The sequence below is a fragment of the Chlamydotis macqueenii genome, chromosome 19 (assembly GCF_036417535.1).
Source record: "Chlamydotis macqueenii isolate bChlMac1 chromosome 19, bChlMac1.mat, whole genome shotgun sequence".
Classification (NCBI taxonomy): domain Eukaryota; kingdom Metazoa; phylum Chordata; class Aves; order Otidiformes; family Otididae; genus Chlamydotis; species Chlamydotis macqueenii.
The window spans coordinates 7,372,284-7,392,735 of NC_141574.1; the positions used below are offsets into that span (position 1 = coordinate 7,372,284).

Here is a 20,452-nt window from a genome sequence, read left to right on the forward strand (position 1 = left end):
CTGTTGGCAACAGTCAGAAAACAACGTTAACTAAATCACATTTCAACTTTATTATAAAATTATAAACCAAACTTCTGTACCAAAACTAGTAAGTTTAACCATCATAGTACCAGAGGATTTAATAGAGAATAACATGCCATTTCAAGTAGAATATTAACTTTTAAAATATTTAAACTATATACAGTGTACATAAAGCACATAAATATTTCCATTTACTTTATTAGTTCAGATCATTATATTCCTTTGGATCATTAATCAGTTTCCTCTGGATTTTGATTTTCCTTTAAAGGCAACTCAATCATCTCCATAAGTAGAGAAGCCATTTTTGCAAGTGAAACACTGTCATCAGGAGAAAGAAGAAAAAAAACACCACCAAAAAAAGTCCTCCCTTCAGAAAGCACATTTCAGAGTCTCATAGCGAGTGTCTTCTCATTCCCAAAATTTCAGGCGTTGATCTGCAACTTGAGTTATCTGCTGTAGAAAATAAGCCTATGCTCAACAAGTAAAAGCACGTCTGTCCACAGGGGAATAACCTTCCTGCTAAATTCCCCCAGCCCTGAGTTTATTGAAAAATGACAACATGAATTTTCACAGTGACTTTACTGAACAATGCTCTTTAACACTTTGTGTATTCCTGTACCTCTTAAAAGAGGTCCCTGTGAACCTCTTGAAGAGTAAATACAGTCACTGCTTACCTGCAATTTTTTTTTAACATGATGCATTGCATTGTACCGATACTCTTCTCATGCTGGGAGCTGTTAAACCTTAAGTCAAAGATTAGAGAACAACGTGAACAGAGAAAGAGGTAAAACTCAGAGCTGTTCAATAGACTTCAGCAGCTGTTGCGTTTTTGTGGGACCTCACGGTGACAGATTTCTTCATCCTAAGTGCTTTATTGATCCAGCTTACAGAGCAGAGACCCTCTGCTCCCCACCAGCTGAGAAATGAGTTGCTACTCATGCAATATTCCATGTTAAAGGTTACACAAGTTGAATTTGCTGCTAACAGACATTACCGCTTATTGCGACAGCAGAGAGCAGAGTCCCTTCCGTACCTGCCCTTCACGATCATGCCCCGACACAGGGGAAGGCTAGACAGGAGAACCCGCAGCAGAGGGTACTCGGCCTCACCAATGCCTTGGAATGAGCATACAGTCCCACAGTGGCTGAAGATTTAAGGCATTTAGATTCTGAAACTTCGCTGTGTTACAGGCACATGGACTGAATGCTCACAGGCCACTGAAGGAAAAATCTGCCAGTTACAATTTCTCTAGCAAGGCTTCTAAATTAACCTGCTGTTCATAAGGGCTTGCAATTGTCAGGTGTCAGACCACAGAATCTCCTACCCACCCTCACAAGCAGGAAGAGTACAAAACAAATTGCTTTTGGTAAGCAGTCTGTCACAGGACTGTGAAATTGAGCCAAGGGGAGGATGGGGGAGCTGATCAGTAAAGAGAAGCATCTGCAACGATGACTCAAGGGAGATGAAGTTTGCTTTCTTTCATGTCTCCCCTCTAAGTCACCTGTACATAAATACGATTGTGTAGCAATGGAATCCTTACTGCTCTTTAGCTGTACGTTTCCTTCACTGAACCCTTTAAGGCTCAAGCCTTAGATTCATAGCTCCTTAATCAAAGTTAAGTCAGTTCAGCTGTAAAATGATTGCTGGCATGTGCTGTAAGGAAGCCTGTGAAGTCAAAGGAATCAACAACAGTCAAACTAGAGCTCTCCCTCGCACTGGCATGTAAACAGAAAACCACCACCCAAGGTAAGGCTGTATGTTTCACAGTCTCCCCTTACATTTTTCAATAATACAAAGTCCATTTTCAAATAAAATTATGCATTTCTCCACAATTGCACTAGACTAGAATTACGCTTATTCTGAATGTGGAAATCAGAGGCTGGCTGCCTGTCCTGCAAGCATAAGAATTTAACATTAAATTTAAAAAAAAAAATTAACAAGCACAGTACAATTTTATTCTTTGAAAATAAAGTTGTTGCTGGGGGTATAGCCTAAGCAACAAAACAAATGTCACTTTTGAGACCCCAGAGGCATCTGATCTTTGTGGAGGAATGCCAAGCACGAGTGGATCGAGTTATTCTAGAACGCAGATTGTTAAGGATTTCTGTGTCTGCTGCTGGCAATAAGCTCCAAGGAGTCCAGGCACTGCGGTGTAAAGCACTATAGCGGGAAGAGCACGGCCAGGCATGGCTTGAGTAAGAGCAATTTTCCCAGGCTTTGTCCTTCCCTCACTTCCAGCAGGGTGCACGTGCTGATCTCTGACCTAACTGTAGCGATTTTGACCGTTTCTCTAACAGCAGACGAGGCTTTAAGGCGGCACAGTCCTCTTCACGCACGCTTAGGACCTGAAGACATGGACAGCCCTTATCACGTACTGCCTGCATATGGGGCATTCGCTCATCCGCTTCCCACACTTGGTGCAGGTCACCATGTGGCCGCATTCCAGCAGGACACAGTCAATGGGCGCGTCCATGCAGATTTTGCAGAGGTTGTCCTCCATCCCAGGGAGCCCAGCACCACCTGAGTACACGAGAAACCAAGGATTGCATGAGACAAGGGAAGCGGGTTGGTTTTGTGCAGTCTGTCAGTTATCTTTGTCAAAGGGCTGCCTAATGTAATTTCACACACTGAAGGTCTGGAAAACAAAAAAAAAAAATTCCCCTTGAGTCTACACTGATGTGGATAAATCTGCTCCATCAACCAGCAAGGAGCAGGAGGTTTTAGCTTTTACACAGTATTTTCTGTGTGATGGAAACAAAAATACCACTGAGATTCTTACCAAGGAGGCGAATGAAGCAACATTAAGGATGTCACTTACCAGTTTGATCGTCAGTGTCCGAAACTGCAACGTAAGAAAAAAAAAAAAAAAAAAAAAAAAAAACCAGTTACGTGGGGAGAATAAGAGAAGCTGGGAAAGAAATTTACTCAAGCAGTGCTATTAAAGAGGAAATGAAAGCCTTGAAGGGAGACTACTAAACCCAAACTGCTTTTTGCCAATACCCATGCAGAGGTTCAGCTCGATTCTCCGATGAGGGCAGGTGGTTCAGCCAGCAAGAAACTCTTTTACTGAGCTTACACAATAGCTAACGCTTCACAAAGATAACAACTATCTGAAGTGATTTCTCAGTTTTTGTTTGGCTTCCTACAACTACACTTTCAGTAGCCCCCTCGTGCCAGTTTCAGGCTAAACAATCTCACCAGTATTGTTCAGCACAGCTGAGACACACACAGAGGCAACGGGGATTAAGACAAAATGATAAATTCTGTCAAAAGCACAAGATATAATGAAATATAAAGAATATAAAACAAAGGGGTTGTCTTCAAATCTGTCATTCATAGAGGACAAAGCTGAGAGATGTGTTTAAGAAAAGAGCATAAATTCCAAGACCGTCTTAAAAATACTGCTTTGGACAGTACTGAGTTAATGAAAGCAAAGTGTTAAAATATGTCTCTCGTAAATAATTTACCAGGATATGTATTTTTTAACTAATCACCTACAACTGCAAACTGGCACCGAAATCAAGCCAGATACGTTCTCTGTGCACCTCTGTCCCACCACAGTCCCCTCGGTCAACGGTGCAGGCCCAGCAGGAGCAGGCAGCGCGCAGGAGGAGCCTCTTGTGATCAAGGGACAGAGCCAGACCACAGATAACCACAACTCTTCAGCAGCGCCGCCACCGGCACTGAGCGTGTGCCTGCTCCGAATTGCCTGGCTGCTTTTTGGTGGCATCCTCCTGCTCGTTTTGCCGGATACTGTGAGCCAACAGGTAAGAGCTCACCCCAGCGCTCGCAGTCATCCATCCGCAGTCGCGCATCGGCTGTTCCGTGGGTGATGCAGCGACCAGCGCGACCGGCCACAGCTACAGGGAACCCCGAGACGGAGGGCGCACAGTTTTCAGTTGCTGCTGCTACAGGGAAGTCACTCCAGAGCTACCATAACGATCTCCTCAGTGGTGGTGAGTAGAGTTTAGCTACTCTATAACACCCGTAACACTCCCTCATTCCCCCTCCTTGCAAGAAACAGAAATCTAAGATGAGTTCTATTTCCTGCAGCTGTCCACAGAAAGGGAAAAATCTGGAGAACAGGTACATGCGTGCTAAGTTTCTTACCCAGATGTTGAAGGTCCTTCTCTTTGTAAAGACGAGTCACCCTCTCTAGCAGCTCCCACTTTTCACAGCAGCCTTTGTAGTTGACAAAGTTGCGAGCAAGAATTTCCTTCAGCTGTCGCACGGAGAGTGCATTGATGTCTCCGATGCTTGTTAGATCAGAGAGAGAAGCCTTCCTCCCCTGCACCAGGTTATCTTCTGAGTCAGTAGACTGAAAGGGAACAAAGATGTAATGATTCTCACCCTCAACACCTAGCATTACCTACAATTTAAATCAAATTTCAACATGTGCACTAGCAGGAATTCACATTTGGATGTACATATAACTACTCTGTAAGTTCCTTCATCTATCAGAAACAAATCAAATAAGTAATTGCTATTATTACAGTGTCCAAGTGACAGCAGTTCTATCTGGGGAGGACACGATGATGCTAAAGAAAGGGGCTGACTGGGTCTGCTGGTGGTCAGTCTGAATTACTGTTTAACCACCCGGCTCTCTCCAGTAACGATTCTGTGGTGGCACACACAACCTAGAACAGCTGGTATTCCTTGTCATCTAATTCCAGGACACACAAACCTGTGTCTCCTCCTCTGCTGGTGCTTCTGCTGCATTCTCGACTCCTGTCATACCGACTTGGCTTGAAGGCACATAACCATTTGCCTAGAAGAGGAAATAAAGCTTTCACCAACAGCGTATCTCTGTGTCCAAAGGGAAATAAACTCACGAGTTCAGCGTAACTGCAAACCCTGCCACTGTAAGGACGAACTGCAGCACGCTTGCAGAAGATATTTCCTGTGCAGCGCTTACAAAAACAAATACACTTTAAACAAGTAAAAATTTTTGAAACTGAGGCGCAGCACCTGACCTTTAAAAGCCCTGCTTTATTTAAACCCTGGTAGAGTACTTGTACAGCAAGATCCCACATGGTGTTCTTGTGAGGCTGGGTCAAGAGGCGACCAAATTTATACACGCACACACACAGACACATGCAGTCCTTCACAGACGTGTCGCAGTGCAGCACGTTGTGACCACAGCTCCGACGGCACATCGGCTCTCAGTGCAAGGCTCTGTGTAAGTCTGCCCTAACACAGCTCAAAGACTACAAGCCATTTTCAGTCGCCACACAGAAACACCTCCTCAGGTGGGTTCTGGACTGGAGAAACAGGAGATACTAAGTGACGGACCAGCAGCACCAAAGCTGGAGAATGAGAAGGGGCAGCTGCTTTGAGCTCTTAATAAAATGAAAGGAACTGCAGTGTAATTCTAGCTGACGTGCCCTCAGCAGCTACGGTTCCCCTCTGTTGTTTCCCTGCTGACAAAGACGACTGTAATGTTACCATCCCACTTATCTGAGTGGTGACTTGTTAATATTTACAAAGCAGAGGAATAACAATAACGATGAAAGAGCCTGAACTGCAGCAGGATGTCATGCAAGTTGAAACAAGAAGGTGAAATGTATCATGGGGCACTACGGGAAGACAACAGAGCTGAACATGCTGGTAGAAACTGGGGAAAAAAACAGAGAACGAAAAGGCCTTTTAATGATTTGTTAGAAATGTCCTCCCAAGAAAACTCTTCTTTTGTACCAGGTACATCTGCTGAGGAAGCAGAAGGTAGATATCCTTTCACAGCTCTGGTCCACGGGGAACTAATACACCCATTAACTCAGTAATAGGACCGGGAGCAGATGTCAAACACTGAGTAAACTTCCCATCCCAAATAGCAGAAAGACAAACAAAGCAAAGTCAATAAAAAATAATTAAGCTCGAATGCCCTGGACAAGGTTTGTCAGAACTGCAGGGTTCATCATAAACTGAAAACAAACAGACTCTGCTTTTGTCTTCTATCCATCTGAGGGCAGAAGACACCAAACACCTCACTCCTCTCAATCATCTTCCCCAGCAGTTGCAGTTCCAAAGAACTGAACAATAACAACCATTTAATCTAACACCTACAAACAATTGTCAGAAAGTTGTCAACATCAACACGCAAGAGAGATCTGCGTGCGTGCTAACACAGACACCAAGCACCAAAGGAACCAGTCACAGGAGTATCTCGTGGCAATGGCAAGCGTGGACCAGAGCACCAGAGAAAACACATCTCAAAACAGCGATGTTCTCAGAGTGAACGTTCAGTGTACGCAGCACTGCCCACCAAATGAAATTCCACCGGTGTAGAAAGGGAGTGGCACATCAGGGTTGGTGACAGTAAGTCCCAGTTTTACGCAGCAAGGCAGCGTAAAATAACTCATCTTACTTTCCTCATTACTGTGTAAGAAAGCGTGAGATCTTCACTTCAAAATTCAAAACAAACCTGAGAAGAGCATGTATAAATTGCAACTGAAGTATTCTGTCACCTGTTCCAAACAGAAGCCCTCCTTGCTTTTTAAGCAGGCATCTTCAATGTAAAATATTTTTGGCACATTATCTACTTGGAAAACCTCACGCAACAGCTTACTAGTTAACCCAAAAATAGAGATGAATGAGTTTGCAAAAGATGCTTCTGGCTAGAGACAGTACCTGTTGATGTTCCTGAGCTAGTGAGCTTGAGATGGGATCTGCAGACACCGGAGACACATCACGTGAGGTAGAAGACGCTGTGCTGCTTGGTGGGAGAACCACAAAGTCTGGCTGTCCAGAGGCACTAGTATTAAATGGGTTTGTTCTTATCTGATCTTCTTGGGTAATTACAGGCTGCTGGCCAAGAATCAGAAATACCAGGTCCTCCTTTTCACGACACAACTCTGTGGAAATCTCACGGAGTGCCAAATAGTCTCGCAGATCCTTCACCTTCATCTTTATCAACTCTTCCCGCTGAAAAGCTGTGGCTCGGAAGCGCTGGCACAGATGGCAGAGGAGGGGACCGCCTTCAGGCTGGCTCGAGCAGGACGTACAGAAATTCTTCTTACAGTCCAAGCAGATGTGCTGGTAAAGAGAAGGGAGCAGAATCAAACCAAGCCACCATAACCTGCGACAGAGGTGCAGGGCCACCGCAGGCAGTGCTCCCCTACCATCTGGCAGCCTCTGTTAGAGCATGATCAAAACCTCCTCATTTATGAAAAAGTGCCAAGTGCGTTACTCATGTTCCCAGATGAGGAAAACGATTGATCCTGTGAGCGGATCACTAGATTCCTCACAGTTCTTAGAAAAGCACTATTTGCACTCCATTTACCCAGAATGAAACATTATATTTTTAAACAATTCCCTCGAATGACAAGAGTTTTCTGCACCTTATTCCAGACCTGTTCATCCAGTTTAAGCCACGGATGGAATCAGGAGATATCTATGAGGCAGCAGAAATTTCAAGTAAATCACAGCTAGCTGCACATTGTTTTATAAAACAATGAACTACTGCTCTGCATTAAGAAAGCTCTAGCATTGGAGGGAACTACTAAAAAAAAAATAAATTATTTCATTAATTTAATACTTGCTACGAGTGATTCCCCACCTCCCCCCCCCCTTTTTCCCCTCCAGTTTGTTGCAATCATCAAGTGAATCTTTTTTTCACCATAAGAGAAAAAAGAAACAGCAAGGCTTATAGTGTCTCACAGGCATCAAAGAATTCAACCTTTATCTAAGCAGCAAAACCAGCCAGCTTATTTTGAAAATAATACGCACCCTGTGCGCCAGTTAGGTGCTAGACAGAAAGTGTTGGAAGTTTTGGAAATATTAGGCCCCAGATGTTTAAGAACTTTGCAGATTAAATTCTGGTTTTTAGTGTTTTAGGGCTCGATTTTCAGAAGTTCCAAGCACTCACAGTCCATGTTGACTTCTGCAGAAACGTGACTGTTCAACACTTTGGAAAGTCAAATTCTACATTTTCCAATAGGAATAGCAGCAGAACAGCCGCATTACGTGCCTTTTAAAAAGTCCTGAGGGAAGAAAGAACTGGTTTCAGTGCTGGTTAAAAATGCTAATTCACAGCCTCCAAGCAGACAAGCATCTCTATGAAATCCCGACATCCTGACCCTTCAGAGCCACGCTAGGAAAAATACACATGCGGAGTTGGAGGAGCAACAAATAAAAACTCAAGAGACTTCAATTGCTTCTAGCGATTAAAGAACATTTTTAACTTCAAGCATGTGTCATGTTTTAAAAGGTGTAGATGTCCTACTTGCTCACACAAGTTCCTTCTGATCCCCTTGCAGCTCGGCAGCCCTCTTGCCCCCCCCACCCCCTTACAACTGGAACTGCCAGGCTTCTCATTTAGACCCTGTAATAGGCTTCCTCTAAATGACAGTTAGTGGAAAGAATCCAAATTTCCTGCCTAAGCGTTTTAAGACATGAAAAATTCTACCACAGAGAGAATCTCTGGTCATGCAAACTTGAAACCTCATCTCAAAATTGCCGTTTGGGGGCCTGCCAAGTGAAAGCTGACTTTTAGCAATCGCAAAGCAAGACAGGAAAAGCAATCTCCACATACCATCCGGTTTGGAGAAGTTTTCGTTAAATTGCTCATTATAAAAATCATTAGTATGTAACTGACTTTCTTTGCCCCTACAATTGCAAGAGCAATCCGGTTCCTTGGGAAACGTCCAGGGAAGAGGCAGGAACCGCTGGTTGTGCGCGTGTCTGGAGGGGAACAAACGCTCCGCAGAGGCAGAGTAACGGAAGATAACCCCGCTGACAACACTTGCCCTCGCTCAATCACCCACCTCTGACGGGGGAGCCACCAGAAGAACTGAGGGGAAAAAAATACAAACCCAAAAACCAAACAACCCTGCTTTAGTCTGGCAGGGGAAGCCTCCCTCATCGCTGCAGAGCGGTTCCAAAGGGATCCGGCGTACAGCCATGGATGTTCCAGCCAGAAACCCCCTACTTGAGGCTTGACGTGCATAGGCACCACGTCAGCAAGCGCAGCGCTAGGGCTGCATCATCCAACGTGTTTTTTGCAAGCAATTAACAGTAATAACACGAGCCTGCCTTAGTTATCAAATGATACATTGTGCACTCAAAATAAAACCAGGTGCATCTCTGGCTTATCAGTTCACCGCTAGGATTCATCTTCAGAGAAAAAAAAAAATTCCCCAGCCTGCATCTGAGCATCAAGCATTGGAACGCGCACAGAAGCTGCTCGCCGCATCTCAGCATCACGCAGCTTTCACAGCTTTGATGTGTTTGTTGAACTCCGACTGAAAGGGCAACGACTGAAGTCATCGGTCTCTTCAGAACGATTAGTTTCAAATCTTGTTGTAAATTAAACCCGTTACTGAAAGGTCAGACGGCGTCTGATTGATGCTGACTGACTGGCAGCACAGTCACAGGATGGTCACACAGAGGTGAAACACTTCACGTCAGCAGTCGGCCCGGAATGGAAGCCGTTCCTGGGTGTTTGCTCTAACAGCCAGTCTCCAGAGATACCAGCATGGGGCTTTGACACACTTGGCTCCTCTCTGTACGCAGGATAAAATGAAGAAATGCCAACATTCAAGCTTTCACTACAGCCACTGTTGGTCGTTTGGTTTTTTTTAATTCTTACAGAAAAAGCTCCTGGCAAGCTAGAGTGTAAGTATGCAAAGAAAAGCATCTTCCTGAAAATGTCAGCCAATTTACGGCACTGAAATCAGAAAGTGGGGGAGGAAGGAATAAAATCTGACGTATCCACCAAGAATGCCTGCCATAGCTTTCTATCAGAGAGGGAAAAATTGTTTTAAATTTTGTAGAATCAGTTTGCTGCAGAAAATCAAGATAAAAAGTCATCTAAGAGAAGGAAAACACAAAAAAAACCTGCAGATTTTTGCTATCACAATTAAAGTTTACATCCTTTAAAGATGTTCCAACACTTACTTAAAAGCATCTTATAAGTACATGCTCCCTTCAAACGTCCCCTATCCTAATCCTTTTAGTAGGTGCCATGTGATATGAAAGTTAAAATACAACTATGATAAAAGATCAAGTAAGATACCATCATCCTGCTTTGGGGTTTTTTTTTGTTTGTTCATTGTTGGTTGGGTTTAGGTTTTTTTAAAGCCATCTAGGTTATCCTTATGTCCACCAGTGTGGAAGGAATTAATTTTTATCCATTGTATTTCAGTATAAACATTAACTGGACAGTAGAGTTCAAAGGTCCTGCCTCTCCTGGGAGAGAATGCAGAGTTTTCTGTGCTCTCATTGCAGCAAAGTGGGATTTCATACACTTCTTGGTCCAGGTCAACAGCATTAAAGAATTAACATGGCTTACAAACATGTCAGTGTTTTAAGAGTATTCAGCTTTCTTCTGGAGAGCAAGGACTGACGAATGATCTAGCAGATCTTCCTGCAGCTGTTTACGCTTTCCACCTGCAGCCACCTAGCTCAGCTCAGTCCCAGAGATTTCTGCTCAGCAGTCTTGAGGGCAGAAGGAAGGTGGAAGGAAGGTTTAGGAGCTGCCCTTCACAATACAGAACCTAATCCCTGGAACCCCATCCCTGGAAATGTTCAAGGCCAGGCTTGAGTCACTGAGCAACCTGATCTGGTTGGGGATGTCCCTGCTCCTTGCAGGGGGGTTGGACTGGGTGGGCTTTGAAGGTGCCTTCCCACCCAAACCATTCTATGATTCTATAAACCTCAAACTCATTTTCCCTGATGGTCTGCACCACATGGGAGCCGCTGGGACACAAGCACACATTGTACCGTGCTGCCCCAGTTACACCAGCAGCCAGCTCCCGGGAAGTCTGCTGGGGGCAGAAACTCTTTAACTGCTTCAGCAGATCCTCTACGATTTGCACACCAGAGCTTGACCTAGCCCCAGTCAGTCAGGATGTGTTCACGTATCTGGAGCGGTACTGCTGACTCTTACACAAGAGACTGCTTTAAACACAGCTTATAGTAGAACACCTTTCAGGAGACACCAGAAACGTGGGACCCTGGTTCCAGCACTGCTACTGCATAATCCATACTTAACTGCATTAATTGCTTTCATTTCAAGAGCAGAACAGTCTACATCCACTACTTGCTGCTGTGCAGAAGAGTAAGCACTGCATTCAGAATAATTCTTTCCACAAGCGTTCCCAAAGATACATCACTCTAGTGAGGACAATGTTAAAGACCACGCTACGTGGAGTCACGTGCAGTGACAGCACCATTCTCCCTTGACTCAGTCTCTCTACTGTCAGGGAAAGTCTAAACATACTTACATATCCAAAAATTTATTGACATATATACCCAACTCCCAAAATATATTACCAAAATTTAAATTTGTAGTGATTTCTGGAGCAATAACACTTCTCAGTGCAAAAATGCATAAACATCCCTGTTGTTCTCTGAATAGAAAGCAACAGCTCTGCCAAGACTTAAAATTTCTCAGATATGTGCCAGCATGCCTGAATAAAAAGATGCAAGAAGGACCACTTTATTAATTTCCCCACCTAATCTAAAAGGGCTGTGGCCAAAATTCACTGTAATTTTTAAGTTCTGACATTATTAAGTTCATTAACATGCTATACGTAAGACACTTTTTAAGCCAGAGTTTGGACTCTGAACAGCCTTCCTCACTAAAACGTTTTTCAAGCAGCATTACAGGAACCATCATGCCCAAATAGTGTCCCAGACAGGATTTGCCGTCTAATTAAAAATCTTGTGGCAACAGTTACTTTAGCATCTATATGCTCACAAATAAAGTTTACAAACAACATAGAATGGATTTTTATTTGGCTCCAAGCTTCAGCAGTTCAACACACACTCTCGATGAAGTTATGCGGCTTTTTAGTTTGAGCAACAATAGTTTGGAAAAGATACTGAGAGCTTGCTTCACTGTAAGCACAAACAGATTGCTGAACTTCTTGCTACTTTTTTTTTTTTTTAAAGGGCAGCTTTTTCTAAAACAAATCAAAAAACTCATGCTCAAGTCCCTGCTCCTTTAAATGATTACAAGTAGTTCGGTGTTCTTTCAGTGCCTGGGAAAGCCAAGCCTACTGAAGATTAGCTACCACATTTCCAGTCATCCTTAACTAGGTCTGCTCATTGTGAACGAATGACTACAGACACAGAAGCAAAAGCAAGCTGTCTTTTCCCATACAGTACGTCCTCAAATCAGAGGCCTCTACCGTGCACCTGTCTCCTTTCAAATTGGCTCTTTGTAATAAATGGAAGCCGGACGGCACACTGCAGTCAAACCGACCGCTCCCCACGTCAGTGGTAGCACAGAAGACGTTGGTGACTCACCTTCCCAGAGGCGCTGCCGAAGCGCACCCCGCAGGCTTTGCAGCCCTGCTCCGAAGCAGTGGGAGACGGGTAGGAGCTGTACCCGGGGTTGGAATAGGCTTGGGCTCTGGCTCCCTGCTGCGGCTGCGGTTGCATCTCTTCAGGCGAGCCATCCAAACAAAACCAGTTACAGCAGCTTGCCCACATAGTAACTGAAAGTGGAAAAGAGACATTAGAAATGATATGGGAAGCAATATGTCAGCTAAAGTAACAACAAAGTATTACATGCATATTTAGATTTCCCACCAGCAATTAGTTTTTTTACAGTGTGTTTGTGAATTTTGATCTTTCCTCAAACTTACAGGCACACGCGACAACCACACGTTCAGCAGCGTGGTACGCCTCTGGTGAGAAAGGACAAATACAGCTGAGGACAGTTATTACTGGAATTTCTTAGAGTTAAGAGATGACAGCAAAGATAAGATGGATTTTGCGTTGCAGTTGGCTGCGTAAGACTCCTAAGATCAAGTTTGCTGTAACAGGCTGTCTCTATTCCATGCAAGCCGTAATAAACCGACTTTGTTTTTTTGTGCACTGGGAAAAGCAAACAGGAACTCCAATTATGTCTCATACATTATTTAAATAAAATCAGCAGCAAGATCACAGGTAGGTATTCTTCAATTTTATTCTAAATCCCTCTAGAGATTTACAGCTACAAATCTAAAAAGACAAAATAAAAGACAAAGACACGGGAGCCACTGATTTAACAAAAGCCAGTTCTCAAATGACTCTGCAGCATTACAAGGCTAAATCATCACACAGCAAGTAAATGTCAGCAACGTTTAAAAAAATCAAATATTAGCTTCTAGTAACTTACTTGGGAAAACAATTGCATCTGACACACATCATCACTTGTTTATTTTTTTTGCAAGCCAGATAATTATATATACACACACATACACTTACCTAAAATCCTAACAGGCCAGTGCAAAACGCACACTTTTGGAGTCTAAGACCACCCACGCAGCAGTATTCCAGAAACACACTGCTATAAACTTGCTTTTAGGAGTTTACAAAGAAATCTGAATTAATCTGGGCATTCAGTTTCTAGAGCCTACACCATGTGTCATCACTTACTGGTAAACAGAATACAAACTGCCTCCTGTGCATTTCTGCATTCACTCTGTAGTTCCTGGACTGTGCTTCTTCTATGTCTTAAAAAACCAGGTCCGTTACTGATAGCGTTCAGCTACTGCTCGATTTCATAAACTTCTGGAAATAAATCATCACTCAGCTACACAGCCACTGCATTTCTTTTGCCTCAGTGAGCACTGCCACTGTAAAACTCCCCATTCCCAAGGAAAGGGCCTGGTATGAGTCCTAAGGCTATCGGGTATAAGATATAACAGATATATAGCATATAACATACTGTCCCGATGAATTTTTTTTTTATTTTAAATTAAGTCTTTGGGATTGATGCACTTGAATTGGGACGCTTTTGCAGTTTGGTGCTGTTCCAGTATCTGTAGCTTTAGTGGCATCTTTAGTCCTTTCAAAAAGCTAGCTGAATTTGGCTCGTCACAGTCACCGCTGTCCCGCAGTGGACACAGGCCTTTCAAAACCCACAATGGCAAGCTTACCCATGAGCTCTGCCCTGCAGGCTCAGCAGATTTTAATCTTTAAGTGAAAACCTACAGATTCATGACGTGATAAACCGTTCTTAGCGTAAGTGATGCGCACAATGCCGCAGTGTTAGACAAAAGGGAGCACCAGCTGGCTGCTGGAGGGACCAAAGGCACAGCACAGACCCAGGGCGTAACGCTGTTGTTACAGATATCCGTGATATCAAAGCCATCAACTCCCGACTCTATCAAACCCCGTAAATCACAACACTAGAGCAGCATTATGTTCTCTGTGCCCTACTAGCCTCTCACCGAGGACTGACATAAAATTTTGGAGATGCCTTGACCATCCTCCTCCCCCATCATTTGGAGTTGTTCTCAGACATAAAAAGCAAGCTGCTGTGCTTCCCCAGCAGCTTCGGGTAGCAAACTACCCTGGAAGGAACGTGTGTGTCCTGCACAGAAAACACTCAGGATGTCACCATCCTGAGATTTTTTAGGCCACCAAGAACTCTGATTCGTGTTACATCCCTGTGTACAAAACCTGGTGTCAGAAGACAACAAGCTTAAACGTAGTTATTATTTACAGGCACAAACAAGAATCAATGAAAACCAGTGGGAATTCTTACTGGCACGCAGGGATCTGAAGCCTGAAACCATTAATGGCGTAACTGGAGTGTCGTAGCCTCACATCATTTCACGTGCCACAGTACTCATCCTGTGTAAGCAGGGGTAATTATCACTTAATAAATACATGGAGAGAGGCATTCCACGAACAGAAATAACCTATTATCCATTTTTATTAGCTCTACCCTGCAATCAAAACACACACTTTAGATATCATACATTAAAAAACAATTTTTTTTTCCTGCACGTTAATTTTCAAGCAATCTCCCACTCAGAAGTTAACACATCCTTTCTATTGCAAAAATACTGAATTGCTATTTCAAACTATGCTGTTTGGAGGTTTAATTTGCTCCTAGGAATTTCAAACCTAAACAACTGGAAAGCTGCGCAGTGAAACAAGTACTCACAGCCTCCACAGCAGTGGAAAACTGCGTCCGTAGTCAGTTCTCTTCCTGTTTGGACCCCGGCAAACCGAAGGCCACCCACGATAACAGAATACACAAATGCTACTGCCTGCCCCCAAAACTTTGTTTTCCTAAAAAAGACAGCCCTCTAAATCACTCCGGTACATTGCAACATGTCAAACACTGGGAAGGAAAACACTAGGGAGTGCACAAACCAGGATAAAATAAGACCGAACTCAGCATTCAGCTGGAGTTGTAGTTCTGTGTAATTGGCAGGAAATGAAGAGACTGAAAAAAGGCTTAGATGTTGCTTTAGAAGAACCTTAATCCTGCTCCTCTACAGAAGCACGGAAGGGCAACATCCACAAACAGCTAATAACCAGGACTGTCCTCTGATCTGGAACACTTCTCCAAAGGTATCTCCCACCTTTAAGAGAAAGGAGGGCACGGAAGCACAACAGCCATTCCTACAACACAGCACGATACTCCAGCCTGTAGCAGCCTAAGCCAGGTTTTAATTACTTGAGGACCTCAACACATAGGTGTCGGTTTAAGTCAGGGCTTGTCTACATGCAGCACTTACATCGATAAAGATACTTTGCTGAAAACCGCTTGGTGCCGATGGCTGACAGCCACACAGAAACGGACAGCTCTCACTTCGCTACCAGCATCCCGGGAGGCTGGTGCGCTCCTGCCGAGCACGTACTTTGTGCTGCGAGCTGGCGTCCCATGTCACTTTTGTGCCACCGTCAGCTCTTGCACAAAGAGAGACTCTCCTCCAGGCACAGAGAGAGACCTGCCAGCCAGCAACCGTCACCTCTCCACACTGCATGCCGGTCGGGGACACCGATGCCACAGCCCGCTCCAGCTGCGGCTTAGGCTGCTCCCAGACGTTTCCACCTCTGCCCATGCATCACGCTCTCCATCTCAGTCAACACTGCCCCAGGTAATTTTGTAGGCATCTGGCACCATTTCCAAATTCCCAGGAGACCACAACAGCTGAAAAGCAAGAATTACAGTGTTGATCCCTGGAACGTGCAGTGGATAGTACATGGGAACTTAAAATGCTGCCACCAGTTAGGGAAAGCTCTGCTAACTGGCAGTTATAATACCAGGCAGATATGACCGAGCCTTAAGATGCTAAAACACCTCTGTATGTGCCTACAGCTGCACTAAGACAACAAGAAGAAAGGCAGGTAAGATTCAGCAGCTGCTTCAGGAGAGGTTTTTCCTTTGTTCTGCACAGTGTCCGTTTTAGACCTGAGGAAATAAGCACTGCCAGTGGGAGAGGACTGCTAGCGGCAAGCAGAATTTCACGGTGAAATTTCAGGCTGGCAATTTCCTAGCTATCCCCACAATGTCTGCTACAGCCTAATTATCCCCTTATTTATTTTGTTACCCATTCAGAGGAACATGGTCAGCACCATCCAGAATCTGATCACTTCTGCAAGCAATGTTTGACAGATGGTTGGTGGTACAGATCTGACAGAGTTTGAGCATCATAACTAGAAAGCCCTGCCCTGTGTCAAGCCCATCAGTCCTTTCCAGATGAACAGCTGCTTCGCATGCAAGGAGCTCCCCAGTTACACTGAAGTGACAAAGAAAGGCTTAGCCACAAAATTTACCAGCAGAAAGAGCTGCTACTTTGTTGTGCTCCTGGGCTTGGTAAGCACTTAGAGTAACCTGACTCGGATTAACATATCAGTTTGGAAAAGTCAACACCACCACAGATTTCAGGAATTCTCAAGCAACTTCTTGAATAAAAGATGCTGATTTACTGGCATCACTAACGTTACAGGCATTACTGATATCAGGAGTCTTCATTATTCTTGGACATGATGCTCATACCGGCCAAGGGGAGCCACAGAAAATACTGTTTTTAACCGTGCAGCTGGGCGTGGGTTTGGGAAACCAAAATCCATACGGCAGGCGCTCAGCAGATGACTTCTGGCAGCCAACAGGTACCTGCCCTAAATCCTGACTGTATGCTGTGCTTGGAGCATCTGCAAGAGCAAAGGGAGAAGGAGCTTCACCAAGGGTGGAGACACAAGATTAAACACTCTGTCCTGGCCCGGCAACCACGTGCACCCGCACAGCGATCATCGTGCTAGGCTTGTTTTCAGGAAGGGGGATCGTCTTATCTTCCTCCCTCAGTTTCTTTAAGAAAAAGCCAGAAGAAATCCAATAAATATCGGATGAGGAAGGGAGTTACTTGCCATGGTCTGTGGGCAAGGCACCGCTAGCACACTACCACGTTCTGACATACTGCCTTTTTTCCCCCCTCAGTATGAGGCTGCCAAAGCTGTGACTTTCTTTACCAATTTTAAACAGAAGAGTGAAATTCATTGCACCACCTGTTCATTAACATGTTCTGTGCATCACCATCAGTTCTGTTTAAATTTGCAAGCGTGATTTAATTCCAGAGGAAATACCAGTGATGTCAGTTTTCCTCTCATACACTTGAAGATAGTATTCATGCTGCAAGCCTGGATTTTTTATACTTTCCATCTTCATTAAAAGCAGCATGTGAACTCAGGTCCTCACTATATATGCAGTATTAATGCCGTAACCTTGCTGTCTGGAGTGTCAGAGATCACTGTCTACATTCAGGATTTATTACACGTGCTTTGTGGATTTCTATCAAAGGGTTGGCTTTGGCTGTATAGGAAAACTGTGGTTTATGTTTGAATATAAACCTTCCCTTTATTTTCCTAAGAATACAAACAGTAAGGGACTAGAACAAGCAAAATGAACATCTCGGAATCACTGAGCTTTCAGCTCTGTATAATAAAGCTCTTCATGACTGTGTTTGGCTTCTTTTCGTGACTGCTCAGGAATTTGGGGGCTGGAGTGCCCCAACAGACACTTGAGTTAAGGGATCAAAAGAAACTGAGCTCCCACGGGCAGTTGATTTTGCTCTCACATAAGGAGAAGCCACAGCAAGTGTTCCTCCTCCTCCTAAGAGGCCTTCCACCGCTGGAACATCAGGGCTGACGACCCTTGAGGCTACTGCGAATGGAGAAGAGTGCCAAAAAGGGAGGGAGATGCAAGACAAACAGCAGCTTTGTTAGGACATGCTTTCCTACAATAGTGCTTGCTCTTTAGCTCTATCAGCTGCCCTCACACCTCCAGATTTAGAGGAGGACTCTGTTCACCAGAATGAGCTGCTTCTCTGTTAGCTCCCCGAACCATCAAGCTCCGTCTCATTCTTCAAGAGGCCATCCTCCTGGACTACCTGCTCACTACCTTTCAGAAGCCCTCTATGATCCCCAACTGTCTTCTCCGGTTTCTCAGCAGTTTCCATGAGATTAGTGCAGAGTGCCTCAGTCTCCTCTCTCCACCTTGCCCTCACTCTCTGCCAAACACCAGGTCACTGCCAAACTGCAGAATCCAGCAAGGTCTGCATGCTTCGGGTACAGATGCTACACAACAATGCGTATCCAACCTGTTCTCCGTGGTGTGCCTCCACAAGAGCAAACTCACAAGCCCACATTCATTGGCAAGACATCACTTTCAAGGCAACACACCAGGACTGGGATTAACACTATTTACAAAAGCAGTAGTTTTGGCCATTTCTAGCAGCTAAAAGACCACCAAAACCTATTCAGGAAGCCAGAAGATGACAGTGTGGCTTTAAAATACTAATGTTTTGCTAAAGCACATTTAAAATTACTATTTTTGCATTATTATTCCATGCTGTATCCCCTGCAAATTCATCAGAACTCACTTTCACGAATGCTGGTTTGCAATGATTAAGTAATTAATGAGTTAACCTTCTTGGTGCCTCATTAACAGCATTGCACAGTTGCTCATTGTTACAATTTACTTCCGCCCACCCCTTCAAGTAAACCTGCACTGATAAGACGTGCCTTGCTAAAATTAGTTTCACTGCTAATCTACCAATTACAAACTGAACTCATAGCTTGCTGCATCAAAAATTAGTGTTTCCTTGATAACGGAGCTATAGAATAATCTGCTCAAATGACATTTATCCATGAACTATTATTTTTATCAGCCTGTGCCACAGGCACACAGTGCTGAATTATGATAAATGGGAGCAACCATATGCTGGGACAGGTGGAAAAGTCAGCACATGAGCCACTGGAGGAGGCAGAAGGGATGGAGGCAGGTTGCCAGGCTGAGCATGACATCTGCAGAAGTGGTGTCTTAACCAGAAAAAAGCGTAAGAAAACGAAGAGTGGGGACCAGCCCTGGCCGGCCATCACAAAGCTTGCAAATCTCATTTGGTATATACAACTGGATTGAACATATTAAATTTTTACGTAGGGATAGAAAAACAAAAAAAAATAAAAATTTACGAGTAAAGGTACTAGTTCACATGTGCCTAAGGTGACAACACGCACATCTTGCAAAAATACGTACATAAATACCAGCACAGCTAGCAACATGAGTGTTCAGAGGGAAGAGAGACTGAAATTTTGATATGGAGGGAGGAGACATTTTTCCATTTTGTTCTGTGCCTTCAAAATGTCTGGAGACATTTCACATCTTTAATTATCTAAGTATGCAATACTAATAATCTTTACAAAGACAAATACATGATTGCTCACCAGTCTGATCAGCAACTTTGATGTCAGTGTAAAATTTTCCAGGTGAGAAACCAGCCAGCTACAAAGGCAGAGGACAGGGCATTCAGGTCAATCTGCACCACGCACGGTCAGAACTGGGTGTCCAGGTTAGTTTCTGTGGCGTCTTGGTCAGGCTTCTGTGCATCCAAGAGTGCCTACGCCGTCAGGCACGTCAGGGCTAGCAGTTGCTAGACTTGAACAGCATCTGCATACTCACATCCACCAGCTGCTTTTGATGCAGGATGGAGCAGGCTGATACTGGCACCCCGTGCCTGTTCACCGCCTAGACCTTCCCCGTTGAACGTGGACAGTACACGGCCGGTAGTTCAGCTTGTGCCTTCTGGTAATCCATCTTCAGACTCTCTTTAACACAGCACAACACAGCTGCATCTGGGCTTCTCCACCTTCAAAAGCCTCTACGTATGGGTGCCAGGTGTCTTGGAAGGCAGGAGATGCTGCACATCCCAACACATCTGACCAGGAACCAGTTCAAGGAGCGTGGCACACCACTGGATTCAACAGCATGCGCGCTTAACTAGGTGTGCTGCTTCTCCAAGCGTGCGAGCCCAAAGGAAGAGAATTTGGCCGCACACCAGCATTTTAATCAAGGAAGTGACATCCATTTACCACAGAGCAGAAAGTAAACAGCGTAGTCCGTTGGGGCAGGGCGCAAAGCAGTGCAGGAAAAAGCTGGAACGGGGCCACAGCAGTTCAGCCCAGATACAGCCGCACACAACTGTGATGAAATGCTATCACCTGAAATTATTGCTGGTTCCCAGAGAAGTACCAAAGGAACTTTCCAGTTACATGGTACGGAGGAAACCATCGTGCAGACAAAGACCCTTTTATACTGCTATAACCTGGTTTACAGTGGAGCAAATCTGCACGGTAAGCCCTTAGAAAGTTTGCTTAAATGAGAGAAAAATTAGGAATTAGAGTTCTCAAATACACAAAAAAAAAT

The 20,452-nt window shown here is 44.3% G+C and overlaps 1 protein-coding gene across 7 annotated transcripts in view; it reads right to left on the bottom strand.

The window, feature by feature from the left end:
* Nucleotides 1–31: 31 nt before the first annotated feature.
* Nucleotides 32–20,452, bottom strand: part of RFFL (ring finger and FYVE like domain containing E3 ubiquitin protein ligase) — a 33,033-nt gene continuing 12,612 nt past the window's right edge. For 4 of the 7 annotated variants that reach the window (XM_086763392.1, XM_086763394.1, XM_086763390.1 and 1 more), the window contains 6 exons: nucleotides 12,271–12,461; nucleotides 6,649–7,053; nucleotides 4,706–4,789; nucleotides 4,132–4,339; nucleotides 2,840–2,863; nucleotides 32–2,541 (listed from right to left, as the gene is read on the bottom strand). In XM_086763392.1, the coding sequence (XP_086619518.1) occupies nucleotides 2,360–2,541; nucleotides 2,840–2,863; nucleotides 4,132–4,339; nucleotides 4,706–4,789; nucleotides 6,649–7,053; nucleotides 12,271–12,456 (1,089 nt within the window). In that variant the 5' untranslated portion in view covers nucleotides 12,457–12,461 and the 3' untranslated portion in view covers nucleotides 32–2,359. Of the gene's footprint in view, nucleotides 2,542–2,839; nucleotides 2,864–4,131; nucleotides 4,340–4,705; nucleotides 4,790–6,648; nucleotides 7,054–12,270; nucleotides 12,462–19,473; nucleotides 20,009–20,452 lie in introns of those variants that run through there. The other 3 variants (XM_086763393.1, XM_086763396.1, XM_086763391.1) reach the window with 3 other exon arrangements.